This window comes from Kryptolebias marmoratus, linkage group LG24 (genome assembly GCF_001649575.2).
Source record: "Kryptolebias marmoratus isolate JLee-2015 linkage group LG24, ASM164957v2, whole genome shotgun sequence".
NCBI classification, from domain to species: Eukaryota; Metazoa; Chordata; class Actinopteri; order Cyprinodontiformes; family Rivulidae; genus Kryptolebias; species Kryptolebias marmoratus.
The window spans coordinates 15318401-15331274 of NC_051453.1; the positions used below are offsets into that span (position 1 = coordinate 15318401).

The 12874-nt window shown below is 40.8% G+C and overlaps 1 protein-coding gene across 1 annotated transcript; it reads left to right on the top strand.

The window, feature by feature from the left end:
- The first annotated feature begins 3899 nt into the window (after nt 1-3899).
- On the top strand, nt 3900-10945 carry tmem161a (transmembrane protein 161A). Its single transcript, XM_017406848.3, has 11 exons — nt 3900-4039; nt 4381-4484; nt 4570-4653; nt 4831-4922; nt 5069-5225; nt 6093-6308; nt 6466-6609; nt 6690-6803; nt 6921-7095; nt 7255-7351; nt 8033-10945. The coding sequence occupies exons 1-11, from the start codon at nt 4037-4039 to the stop codon at nt 8335-8337; spliced, it is 1491 nt and encodes a 496-aa protein (XP_017262337.1). The 5' UTR covers nt 3900-4036; the 3' UTR covers nt 8338-10945.
- Nucleotides 10946-12874: the final 1929 nt, after the last annotated feature.

The window sequence follows — 12874 nt, forward strand, 5'->3', positions numbered from 1 at the left end:
TTTCTGCAACCTGAATCAGTGCCACAGTTTAAAATGTACTGACTGCTCCTGATATTGGCACATATGCAGCTGCAAAGCTGTTCGGAGTCAAAACATGTTAAATAATAAACAAATCCTTGATGTTTTTATGCATAAATTGGACACTTTTTGAAGCCAACTTTTCAGCAGATTCAGGACTTAATCGTTCCTAATTCTTAAGGCGAACACTATCTGCTTGATTTGTGGAGAAGAAATGTCACACTGCTTTGTTTGTCACTTGTGACTGTATTTGGTCTGGGTACAGTGCAGGGATTAATGAGGGACTGGGATGATAATGTATCACCTTTAGAGACTCTCCATGCAGTTCCTTCTTTGCCACGTCTCTCCATGAACCTGCTAATTAACAGTCATGACTCTCGCTCCTCTTTTAAAATAAATCCCTGTGACAAAGCAGATCTGGTACTTCATGGTTCCCACAGTTTCCCTCCCTGATACTGCAGAGGAGACAGCAGTTAGAGACAAAAAGGGGAAAAAAGTGTAGGGGGGGAAATTAAGGCAGACGAGAAACGATGGGGGGGGAAACATCACAGAGGTGGGGGCAGCTTCCTTTGACGGGCCACCATTTTTACATTTGCATATATTCAGATCAGGCTGTGAATGCCATGCATGGGGGTTGACAAAAGAGGAGCCGATGTGAGGGCTGCGCCTCATGCTGTGGGCTCAGAAACAGCCGCCGGTATCCCAGCAGCATCAGGGGAAGTGGTGTGGGAACTGAGAGGCCCCCTGAGCTGAGATGAGGGAGGGTGGGCACTTGTAGCCCCAGATTGGATTTGCATTTTATTTGTGTCTATTTTCCTCAGTAATTTCTGCCCCAGCTCTTCAGCCACAGATGGCGAACATGGCCGAAGGATTAGCATTTGTGTCTGAGATGATAATGATGGGAGTGTTTTTGTGACTCGCAGAGATTTTTTTTTCCCCCTCCTTTCAGTGTGAAATACAGTTTTATGTCTAAGACGATAAGGAAATGAATCTGGACTTTTAAACACTATTAGCATAATTTTGTTGGTGATCTATACGGCAAACAGACTGTTGTATAAAGTTAGTGTGATGAAATCCACATGCAGGAAGTTTCAAAAATGCTTCGAAGGATTTTGCATGGGCTTCTGTGGAAAGCGTAACAATTAATTAATCAATGTAAAACAATGTAATGAAAAACTGGCAACAGTGTGAATGTTTTAAAAATAGCTTTTACATGAGCTGCTATGAATTTTTGGAGACTGGGGTTGTTTTAAGATGGCACCAAAATCACTTGTTCTTGGTTCTATGTGAACAACCTGTTAGCTCTTCAACTCAGTCAGAATAAAACTTCAAACTCAGGTCACTCAAAGAGCCATCTACAACAAGAAAGATGTTAATTGTAAGTAACTTTTCTACAAATCCCCTCTTCAGAATGTTATACATATTTATCTAACTCTGGGGGGAAAATATCTGCATGGAAGAAATTTGAATGCCACAGAATACCTTTAGGCTAGACTTCATAAATATGTGTTTTATGGAAAAATGCTCATTGCTTTTAATCACAGCAAGAACATCCCATATTGAGGCATGGTGGTGGCAGCATCATGCTGTGAGGATGTTCCCCATTGAAAGGGGCTGAGTAATAAGCAACAAGTCCAGTGCTCAGCTGAGGGGTTAATATGGTCACAGTTCTGAACTATTACTTGAACAGTTCTAGTTTATCACAACAGCTGTGTGTCTGTGACATCAAAAGGAGTCAAAACATTGTTAATTTTCAAAGCCAAATTTAAATAGTAACATTTAGTAACTCAATATTTGTTGCAAGAATGTCTCATGAAATTTAACCACACATGTTGCATTCCATATTGAGCTGAGCTGCTAATTCTTACAGATGTTTGCCCATCAGCTCCACTGAACGATGTCCTGCACACAAATTCACGGGGTAAAGGATCAGATACCAGCAGAAGGGCTGCCACCAATTAGCCAAAACCAAGAATTCAATCAACCTTAGGAGACCACCCAAATAACATGGAGACGCATGCTAAATACAGAGTTAAATGCTGGGAATGGTTTAAGGAAAAGATCTTTAGAAGGGCTGTTGAGAACACTTAGAGGAACATCTGCTTTAACAGGGGATGAGCTGACATTATAATGCATGCACAGGCTGTGTGTGGACAGTCACCCAGACCTGGATTGAGACACACACAAGGGAGGCATCTGTGCACTTCCTGCATCATCCCTCAAAACACCTCGTGGCTTATTTTAATCTGAGGTGCAGAAGACATGCAGCCACATCAACAAGCAACAAAGAAATCAACTTTTGCGCGCAACGTGTGAAGATCACCGTGGCAAGTCTTTCGTAGTTATATCCATCAAAATGGAAAATAATGCTCTAATGCACAATTACATTAAAACGTGTGCACTTTTCTCTGGTGAGCAGTGTTTAAATGCCAAAGCAGAGAGGAAGAGGAGCATATCTGAGACTTTAAGCCTGAAAATTTGCATAATGTTTGTTTTCATGCAGTGAAATGTTAAGATGTGTGATGGTGGAAGCATGAGACCTGCAGATTATCATTAGGAGGATCACACAGAGGCATTCAGGGGTACTGAAGAGGAACAAGGAACTAAGATGGATAAAAACTTTACATATTAATTAGAGCCGACGAGAGAAAGCATGGCATCAAATTAAAATTGCTTTTTGGATTTCCTCATTACTTTTTTTTTTTTAATTATTTTTGTCTCATGCTTTTATTGAACACATACTGTATGTATAAAAAAATGTTACAGTGGACGAACAAAGCTGATATGCAGGTCTTTGTAAATAATGCAAATAATATATGCATATATTATTTGAAATTAAAAACTAAAATTATGTCACTTATTAAGTGAATTTGTTTCTAATTTTTATTTTTTTATTTTTTACCATAAACATATTTTTAAAAGGTTGACTGGGGCATGTTATCACTTTCTTCAAATAAAGAGGCTTCATGCAAAAACACACTTTCGGCATGTTGAAGGTATAGGCTCTTTGAAATTTGGCATTTGAAAAAAATATACTCTATAATACCCTAACTTACCTGGGAATGGGCTTTGTACTTTAAATAAGTGACAATTCTGCATAATGAGGGGTTGAGGAAACTTTTAATTGCAATACCTCACTGACATATTGTATGTAATATGGGCAGAAAGCAACAATAATCAGGGCTTTTTTCCAAAAAAGATGTAATTTGGATGGCAACGTGAACTTGTTGATGCAGGAATAAACTGCATTCACTGGGAGTTTCTTGTTCTCCATCTTAGAAATAAATGTTTTTGTTGCAATGCAGTTTGAAAAATGGCTTGCGTGCTATTTGAAACTAAATTTGGGATTTAAATTATATGAAAATCATTGCAATCTGCGTTTGTTTTACACATTCTTGCCACCGTTTGGCTTAATAGATGTTTTATATAATTTTTATTTTCTTCCAGGGACTGAAGGTTCGAGTTCTCCATTCAGTCAATGGAAGCACTGATGCCTTCAGGAACATCGAAAACACTTGTTTTTGATTAGTGGAGGGGGCGGGCTGACAAGATCGTCCTAGCTGCTTTGTAAACCCGCATTGAATCCACATTTCGTATCTATTTTCGTTATTTCGGTGAACATTTTTAACCAAAATAGTTTAATTTTAGTAGAGTATCAGCAAAACTATAACCCAAATGTCATAATTCATCTATTTAAATGACTTTAACAAATAAATGCATTGCCTGAACTGGTCTTAAAAGCGTAAAAACACTAACTGATGAAAAACAGGCTGTCTCTAGCTTGAAACAGATAAATTTGACTTTAAACTCTTACGGGAGTACCATAGTAGCATTGCGCCTCGTTTCGATCTTCAGAATTTACTTAGCTTTAGCGGAGCACCTGAACGCAACTCGGGACCTCACAACTACATCCGGGTCATTTAGTAGTTTCACATGTTAGTAGGTTCAGCTGTTAATGACTTTCCCGCATGAAGACGAGCGGCCACCCTGGAGCTAACTGTTTCTTTTGATCGGGAAGATGGTAAATTTGTCTCCGCAGGCACAGTAACCCGCAACTTCTGCTCCAAACAGCGCCGTGTGGTTTTCCGGCGAGCTCAAATGAGCTACTGAAAGCGACTTTGCTTATGCTAACTAGTTTGGCTAACGCTGCAGAGGGGGGTGCTGACAGGTGGTGGAGTTTTTACTAAATTTAGCAGTGAACCCATCTGCTAAGTTTCATTCATTCTGCAGAGGCTTTGAACACAGCACGCGTTTCAGTTCGGCTAACTTCTAGGCCTGGTTGCTGTCAGCCTTTCACTGATGTCAGTAAGCTGTGGTTAAAGCTAACATAAATTGAATTAGTTTTTTCTCTGTCTCTGGCAGGCGCTGATGGGGATCCAGCTGGTGGTCAGCTTGCTGGCTGCCAGCATCATGCAGAGGATGGCTCCACACTGCTCCTTTGCACGCTGGCTCCTCTGCAATGGCAGGTAACGCCATCCATACAGCTGGTTTCTGATATTTGCACACAGTCTCCTATGGGCTGGTTACATATGAGGCTGCTGTTGTTTCCAGCTTGTACAGATTCAAACACCCTTCAGAGGGAGAGCTGTGCGCGCTGGCAGGAAAGCAGATGCCTAAGCAGAACAAGAGAGACAGGTAAGGGGGTTTCATTTGGTATTTGATCATTACATTTTTAGTTTTTTTTTGCCTTGCCTGTTCGTAATTAGAAAGCTGCCACACCTACAGTATGTACATTTTTAGTTCGAGGGTCTCCCCGTAAGCAACATTTCTTCAACACAAGTTTTATTGTATCCGTGTCCGTTTGTTTTATAGGAGACAGAATGGGGAGAGCAAGCCTCTCACTGTGCCCAAAGACATTGACCTTCACCTGGAGAAAACTCCAGTCAAGACGATGGACGCTCTCGGTAAAACAAACTTTCTTTCCTACATAATCAGATCAAGCACTGATTGCTGACTGGTAACACATTAGCAAAATTTCAAAATGTATTTGTTCACAAAAAAAAAAAAAATCAACCTTCTGTGCGTTGTTTGTCGTCATTTCTGTTTCCAGTGCTGCGTTTTTTCCTGGAGTACCAGTGGCTTGTGGATTTTGCCGTCTACGCAACGGGCGTCTTCCTGTTCACTGAGTGTTACTACAGTGTGGTAGATGCCAGCAAAGAGGTCAATATTGGAGCCATCTGGTGTGTCCTGACTGTTCTCTTTGGTCTGTATCCTTCAGCTGTGTAACGCACTGTAATACACAGCAGATGTGTCATCTGTGCAACCGTTTTCAGCGCCGACTTTGCCATTTTAAAATTCAAATAACTTGCTTTTTACTCTAATATCAAGAGTAACAAACCTCCACACCACCAGCACATATTTGAACAGATCTGCTGTCACTGACATCTGTACACTCAAAGCCACTTCAGCTGCACATCTGCCCACCCCCTCCTAAAGCAGAACATCCAGCCAGACCTATAAAGGACACAGAAATGTATGTTAACATGTGAAGTACTAAAACGTCCTTCAAACCACTTGAAAGTGTATTGAAGTGCTTTTGTATGTTGATATTTTACTACCCCCTTTAATTTGCAAGCATAGCTGTATGGTAAACTTTGTCCTTTTTTTTCACATTTTGTTCAAAAAAATCTTAAACTTCATTCTTCAAAGACCAAATATTTTTAATTGAAGTTATTTTGTTGAAATGTGTGTTTAACTTGGCTCCCGCAATTTATTTAGGATGCAGCGGACTTTTAAGATAAGACTTGAATTGACATTTATTTGCCACACATCTGGAAATAATGTTTTAGTTAAAAAAAAAACAAAAAAAAACCACCTGATTTTTATCTTTTTAATGAGTGAAGGCGCATTTCGAAAGTGCTGTTTAAGAACGTGTTAACAATTAACAGTAGTGTGCCTGAAAATGTTAAAAATTCACAAGAGTGGTTGGGAAAGTGCTGCAGTTCGACTTCAGGGCAAAGTGCAAGATCACTGCTTATACCGGTAAAATGATTAAATCATCTCGTCTGATTGCTCGGGTTCAGTTTTACCCTAAGTCGTGTTTTGGATGAACCCCTTTAACCCGCCGCCCTCAGAAAGACGCTCCACACTCTGATGAGCCACTACTTCCGCTCCGAGGAGGGCGGTGAGCGCTCGGTGTGCCTCGCCTTCGGCTTTCTGTTCCTGCTGGTGGCCATGCTGGTTCTGGTGGTCAGGGAGGACTACCTGGAATTCGGCCTCGAGTCGGGGTTTTCCAGCCTGTTTGACAATTTGGAAATCTTTGCCAAACAGCAGGGCTATGCTGACTGGTCGTAAGTGTCCTTTTTTTTTTTTTTTTCAAGCTGAAGGTCAAATAATGGAAGTGTTTGATGTTTCTTGTTTCAACAAGAAATCGTTGACTATAAGCAGCCATGCTAAAATTGGAATTATCTACAGTTTTTTTTTTTTTTTTTTGCGTTTCAACGTCAGAATCCCCGTGACGAAGCTGACGGTAAAGCTCAGCCTGGCTGCTGTCTGTGCATATATCGGTGCCCTCCTGGCCTTCCCTGGCCTGCGCTTGGCTCAGACTCATCTGGACGCCGTGCAGATGAACTCAGACCGCCCACTCATCCAGTAAGAACTCCCTGCACTCTTCTAACCAGACTCCCAAGTATGCGTATCTCTCCCTGATGCCTCTTAACATTTCCCGACAGGATTTTGCTGCACATGAGTTTCTTATCTCCGATCATCATGTTGGTTCTCTGGGTGAAGCCCATTGCTAGAGACTTCCTGGCCAAAGCGCCTATGGGAAAGACTTCAGTCACTCTGTGAGTGTGTGCACATATTTGCTCCTTTTTAGTCAGAACAAGTAACCTATATTTAAAAAGGAAAAAAAAAAACTACAGCCAAGAACGAGCTGATCCCTTACAACGTCACTTTTGCAGAGTGTCCAGTGCAGCGTTTGACGGCATGCGTCTGTGGATAATTGTGTCGCTGTGCGTGCTGCGGCTGGCGCTGACCCGTTACCACCTGCAGGCCTACCTCAACCTGGCTCAGAAGTGGGTGGAGCAGATGAAGAAGGAGGCGGGACGAATCGCTGCCATTGACATCCAGAGGAAGGTCAGACAGACTTTTGCGTCTCACACTGATTTTTTTATAATTTTATTTTTTTTCTGCCCTCTCAAAGTTGTAAACCAACACTTTACATATTCCAACAAGCAGTAGATTTTCTTTGTTTTTATTTTAATATTCAACAAACAACTTTGATATATCTTTCAGGTCACCCGTGTGTTTTGTTACCTGACAGTCGTCACCCTTCAGTATCTGGTTCCGATTCTGCTCATCCTCTTCTCCACTCTGTCACTCAAGGCACTTGGTAAGTAAAACGCCGCCTCTTTCCTCAGGATTAGGATTACAGTGAAGTATTTGCTTCCTAAAAAATTATTAAACCAGCTCAATCAGTTTTTCTGTAAAGATTAAGTTAGAAAAAAAACCCCAACACCTTCATTAAAAACTGGGTCATGGTGAGGAGATGGCTAGCTAAAATTATTAGTAAGTTTGAAACTAGGAGGCTGCAAGTTGCTGTTTTGATTTTTAAATGAACGGAGAAAAAAAGAGTTACCAGTGCTTAAAATTAGTATCTGAACAAATGCTCATCTGCAGCAGTATCAGTCCTGATGGCAGCTCTGCAGACACACAGACCCCTCCCCTCACTCACTGCTGAACACACAAACTAGTTGGCACCAGCATTAACTCAGTTTAGTGACAACAAAATGACAAAAAAAACCTTAAAGGGGAGAACATAATCACGCAGAACTATGGCTGGGTTTCTGCTAAATTTATTTTACTGCATTCAGCAGCATGGTTTATAGAATGATCACATGTCTATAGCTCAGAGTCAGATCTGAAATGAAACTGCTATCAAAGCTTAACTTAAAGCAGCAAGATATGTGTTGCTGACAGAGTATTCCCTTTAATGGGGAAGTACTGGAAGTGTTAGAAAGTTTAGCTCCAACCCTATTCTTAGTTGACGCTAACATGCTTTGATTTCTCGCAGGAGACTTCTCCTGGGGTGTAGCGACTGAGGAGACCCCCGGGGTGACGCCTGCTCTGGTGATGCCCACAGCAGCTCCTGTGCTGCCCGGTGGTCTGGATGAAGACGAGGAAGGGGTGGAAGACATGGAGGAGGACATCCAGGCTACAGTAGCCCGTCTGTTAGAGACATTCACGGCGCTGCGGTCCGTCCTTACGCCCCTTTTCTTCCGCGGTATGTTCGCCTTCCTCACCTGGTGGGTGGCTGCCTGTCAACTGGTCAGCTCTCTGTTTGGGATTTATTTCCATCAGTACCTCATGCAGAACTAAGGAAATCGGAACGCCGTAGGTCTGTATTTGCTGTTCAGCTTAAAGGATGTTTACAGACCAAAGGAGACATTTCATGAAAACATACAAACTGTTGTTCTTGCTGTAAAGGAGTTTGATTAATATTGGACTCAGTTACCATGTTGACCAGCAGACTACTGGCATAAATAACACAAATATACAGAAAGAACTGGGGCTCATTTCATAAAGCAAGTTCAACGTTTTCCATCTGCTACTGTTTCCTTTGCTTCGAGTTCATTTGTTTATACAGAAAGTGTAATATGAGCAGCTTGTTTAGCAGAGCAGAATTTTTTATTTTAAAAGAGGCATTCAGATGCATCCCTAATTTCCTTTCATATGTGCTCCTAAACTGCAGAGATCTCCACACTTGTTGCCCTGTTTTAAGCCAAGCGTCCTGATGTTAGAGCCTGTTCAGAGCTGGAGGAAGTATATTAATAGTTCTCCCTCCAGTGGAATCTGAGTTTCTGTCCGGGACCTCCGTGTGTTTGCAGTCAAAACAATCAGAACGACAAAACAAAATGTGGGTTTTCTTTTTAAAGGAAGCCGTTGTCGTCAAATACACAGAAATGATCTTTGCTTCCATGAAATGAAGTTCAGTGAGTCAATTTACCAAATTTTCTTTTATTTGATCCAAGTATTGCTGTGATGCTTCCCTTTGGCGTTGCTGTTTGACTTGTGTGAGGCCTAGTTTAAATTTGTATTTATTTTGAAAATCACAAGTCCTTTGGGATGGAAATTAGCATCATAGCTTTGGATGCCATGGCATTTTAAAAAGAAGAAGAAGAAAAAATATATTTTTATGAATGTTTATGAAATTAAACAACAGTTAAAGTTGCCTAAATAGAAAGCACCTACAGCTTCCAGCCAGTAGGGGGTGCTGCAGTACAGGACTTAAGGCGCGGACACCAAAATTTACTTTGTTCCTGTTTTGCGTCGTCTCTTCAACAAGTTTTCAGAAGATTCACACTATAGTTTGGTATGGAATTCTGTTTACAGACAAGTGGAGTTAAAACCAAACCTTTTTAACAAAAATCCTAATTATAATGCCATAAAAGGTTCATTTGCAGCCACGCGTGTGTAAGAAAATATGGAAAAGCACATAGGTGCTGCAGTTACACAACTTCCCTCCATTTGAGGCCTTGTGTGTTTTTCAATTGTTTCTGTGTTTTTACATTGGTTTGTTTTACGTAAAAAAAATATATATATATATATATATATATATATATATATATATATATATATATATCAGTGGCAAACACTGCTCTGATCTGTCTGACAAGTTATACAAGTCGTGTCTTTTATTATCTGTTGAGCATCAACAGGTTTCTGGTATTTAGAGGAGTAAATGAAGAAGTTGTGGAAAAAAGGAATAAACTGCATGTAATTATAGAAATTAGAATGCTTGCCTTTAGAAAAATAGCATTTTCTGCATGTTTTCTTTTTTTTTTGTTTTATAGAGTGACCTATTTTTTTCTTTTCTTTTTTTTGACTCATTACAAAAACGTCTCGTCTGACGGAGGCACTTAAGACCTCAAGTAAACTAATTTGTCTGCTGAAGCAGATGCAGTAAGGGCCGGTTTAAACAAAAAATCCATTTGTAGGTTATTAGGAATTGAAATAAGCTGCATTAATTGCATTTTCTTTGCGTTGTGATAGACATTGATTTTCAGATTTGAAAGCAGAATATTGTGCACCATACTCCATGCTGTCATGGTGATTTACTGCAGCTGATCATAATGTGGGGAAAACCCCAAACTAAACACATCACTAAGTTCATCACTGTGCTATGCAGACCCAAATCTCTGCTTCTTTCTAGGAACGTTTTCTGCAGTGTTTCATGCGTATCTATGTATCAGTGTTATCTGCAGCGTTCTTTGTAGATAACTTTTAATGCTGCATGTCTAGTATTTATTGGTACCAGTGCAGGTTTTAATGCTTCCTCCCTGAGTTGGAAGGACCATGTTATATTTTGTGCGAGGGACGTTGATTCCCTTAAAGAACCGATTTAAGAGTGCTATTTTTTCCTGAATCTTATGTAGTGGAGTTTAGACTGGTTTGATGAAGCGTATGACATGAATCTGTGTGTGTGTGTGTGTGTGAGAGAGAGAGAAAGCCAAACACTGAAAAGTTGCTTTTTATCCAAAGTGCCTGGGAGCTCAGGGGCTATGAGTCACTGTTAAATTCCTCTTTCTCCCTGTTTATCTGTATTTATAAGATCATTATACAGCGTAAAAACACATTTAGTGCTTTCTTTTTTTTTTATGTGAAAAACACAAATGTTGGTTTCAAACACTACTCATCGCAACATTGTAGGTTGCAGTCTTAATTAGCTGGCTTGTTAGTTTTTAACCATATTTATGTACAATGCATTGTTGGAAATCATATCAATTACATCATAATAAAATTGTCGTTTTGAGTGTTTTTGTCACACCTTGTAGTTTTTAGTGCGTTTATTTTTTTGTAATCATATTGTAAAGTTCATATGAAAATGTTTAGAGATTTTCTAGATGCATGATCTGCTGAAGTTCTTGCAGTTAGAATCTAATTTTGTGAGTGTGGAGCTTTAATAAACAATATTTTGTGTAATTTACATATTTGGTCTTAATTTTGCCTTGTCTGATAGAGCATGGATAAAAAACCCATCTAACTAAAGAAATGTATGACAATGTGGGTGTCTCGCCGCAGTGCAGGGTCTTGACCTCTGACCCTAGACATCCAGAGAAGATTATTGGTTAATCAGCTGTGATTACGATGAACCTGATGCCCCTCCAGAGCCTGGGAAGAAATGTGAATGCACACACTCAACTGTCTGCAGTTTTACCATATTAAAGGCCGAGCATTGTTAGAAGGAATGAACACGCCCTGCCCAGTTTTAACTAAGATCATCTCATGATGAATTAGTCATGTTTGTCTTATAATAATAAAATTATGCACAATAATGCGATGGTGCTAGTTCTTTTGAGATGTATTAATGCTCTGAGTATGTGTTGGGGACGACTCTCAGCCACCACCACACCAAGCTTGAGTTTAATATCTGTGGATCTGACTGGAGTTATATTTAGCTGTGGTGGCCATTTTGAATTTGGTTGACTCCAAATGTTAATGAGTTGTGGATTTACAAGCAAAACTTGCTTTGAGAGGTTCATTCAAATCTGCCCAGTAGTTCATGAGATATTTTGCTAACAGACAGACAGCATTGACTAGTGCAATCAGTTACTTGTTAATCAGTGTTTATCTTTCTTTCTGACCAGGGGATTCCCCTGTTTAGGGGTCAGATCTGCTCCTGCGGGTCAAACTAAAGTGGTAGTTCTGACATTTTCGTATGATGTTACATGCGTTTGTGCTGGAGGTGTCGGGACCCCTTCAGTCTGATCTGCACATTTCAGCTTTCCATGTCAGGCAGACGTGGCTGGCTCCGGTTGCTATAGAGAAGCGTGTGTGTGCACAGAACCCAGACATGCCCTACAGCCTGGACCTAGACCGGTCCCAGGGGAGAGGGCCGGACTCGACCCCAGATAAGACGGAGCCGGCTCAGGCCGGAGTCGACTCCTCCACATTTGGCTGCTAACAGAAAGGTAAGTAAACTCTCTGTGGGGGTGACACAAGAAAAAAGCTCTGACATTGTTACTTGGAGACAGCCAGCTGTGGAAACGAGCCTTTTCATGCTGAGTTATATTTTTTTTTACCCTTTTTTTGAAACACAAAGGTCTCCAGGCTTTTAAGTGGCCCATTCTCCTTCCCCTCTTTTGGTGGCTGCATGGTGAGCAGCATGACAGGGCCCTGACATGATAATGAGGGAGTGTGTATGTGTGTTCAAAAGATGAAAAGTAGGTGAAAAAGAAGAAATAAAAGGACACATGAAAGCCGCACAGTAAAAAAAAACATTTTATCAACCTTCAGACAGCAAAAAAAGTAACTAATTTACATTTATTTTAGTTGAAGATACACTATATTGCTAAATATATTCGCTCGCCTCTCTTCACACGCATATGAACTTGAGTGACATCCCATTCCTAATCCCTAGGGTTCAATATGATGTTGGCCCACCCTTTGTAGCTATAACAGCTTCAACTCTTCTGGGAAGGCTTTCTACAAGGTTTAGGAGTGCTTACAGGAATTTTGGACCATTCTTCTAGAAGTGCATTTGTGAGGTCAGACACTGATGTACGACAGAAGGCCTGGCTCTAAGTCGCCACTCTAATACTGGGCTGAGGTCAGGACTCTGTGCAGGCCAGTCAAGTTCTCATCCACGTCTTTATGGATCTTGCGTTTTGCAGTCATGTTGGAACAGGAAGGGGCCATCCCCAAACTGTTCCCACAAAGTTGGGAACATGAAATTGTCCTAAATGTCTTGGTATCCTGAAACGGTCAGAGTTCCTTTTTACTGGAACTAAGCGGCCGAGCCCAGCTCCTGAAAAACAACCCCACACCATCACCCCCCCTCCATCAAACTTTACACATGGCACAATGCAGTCAGAGAAGTACCGTTCTCTTAACAACCGCCAAACCCAGACTCGTC

Bases quoted from the DNA above. Each gene is read 5' to 3' on its own strand.
- tmem161a (XM_017406848.3), top strand. The intron at 4,654-4,830 runs GTAAGGGGGTTT...TTTGTTTTATAG, and splicing joins AAGCAGAACAAGAGAGACAG to GAGACAGAATGGGGAGAGCA. The intron at 5,226-6,092 runs GTATCCTTCAGC...CGCCGCCCTCAG, and splicing joins CTGACTGTTCTCTTTGGTCT to AAAGACGCTCCACACTCTGA.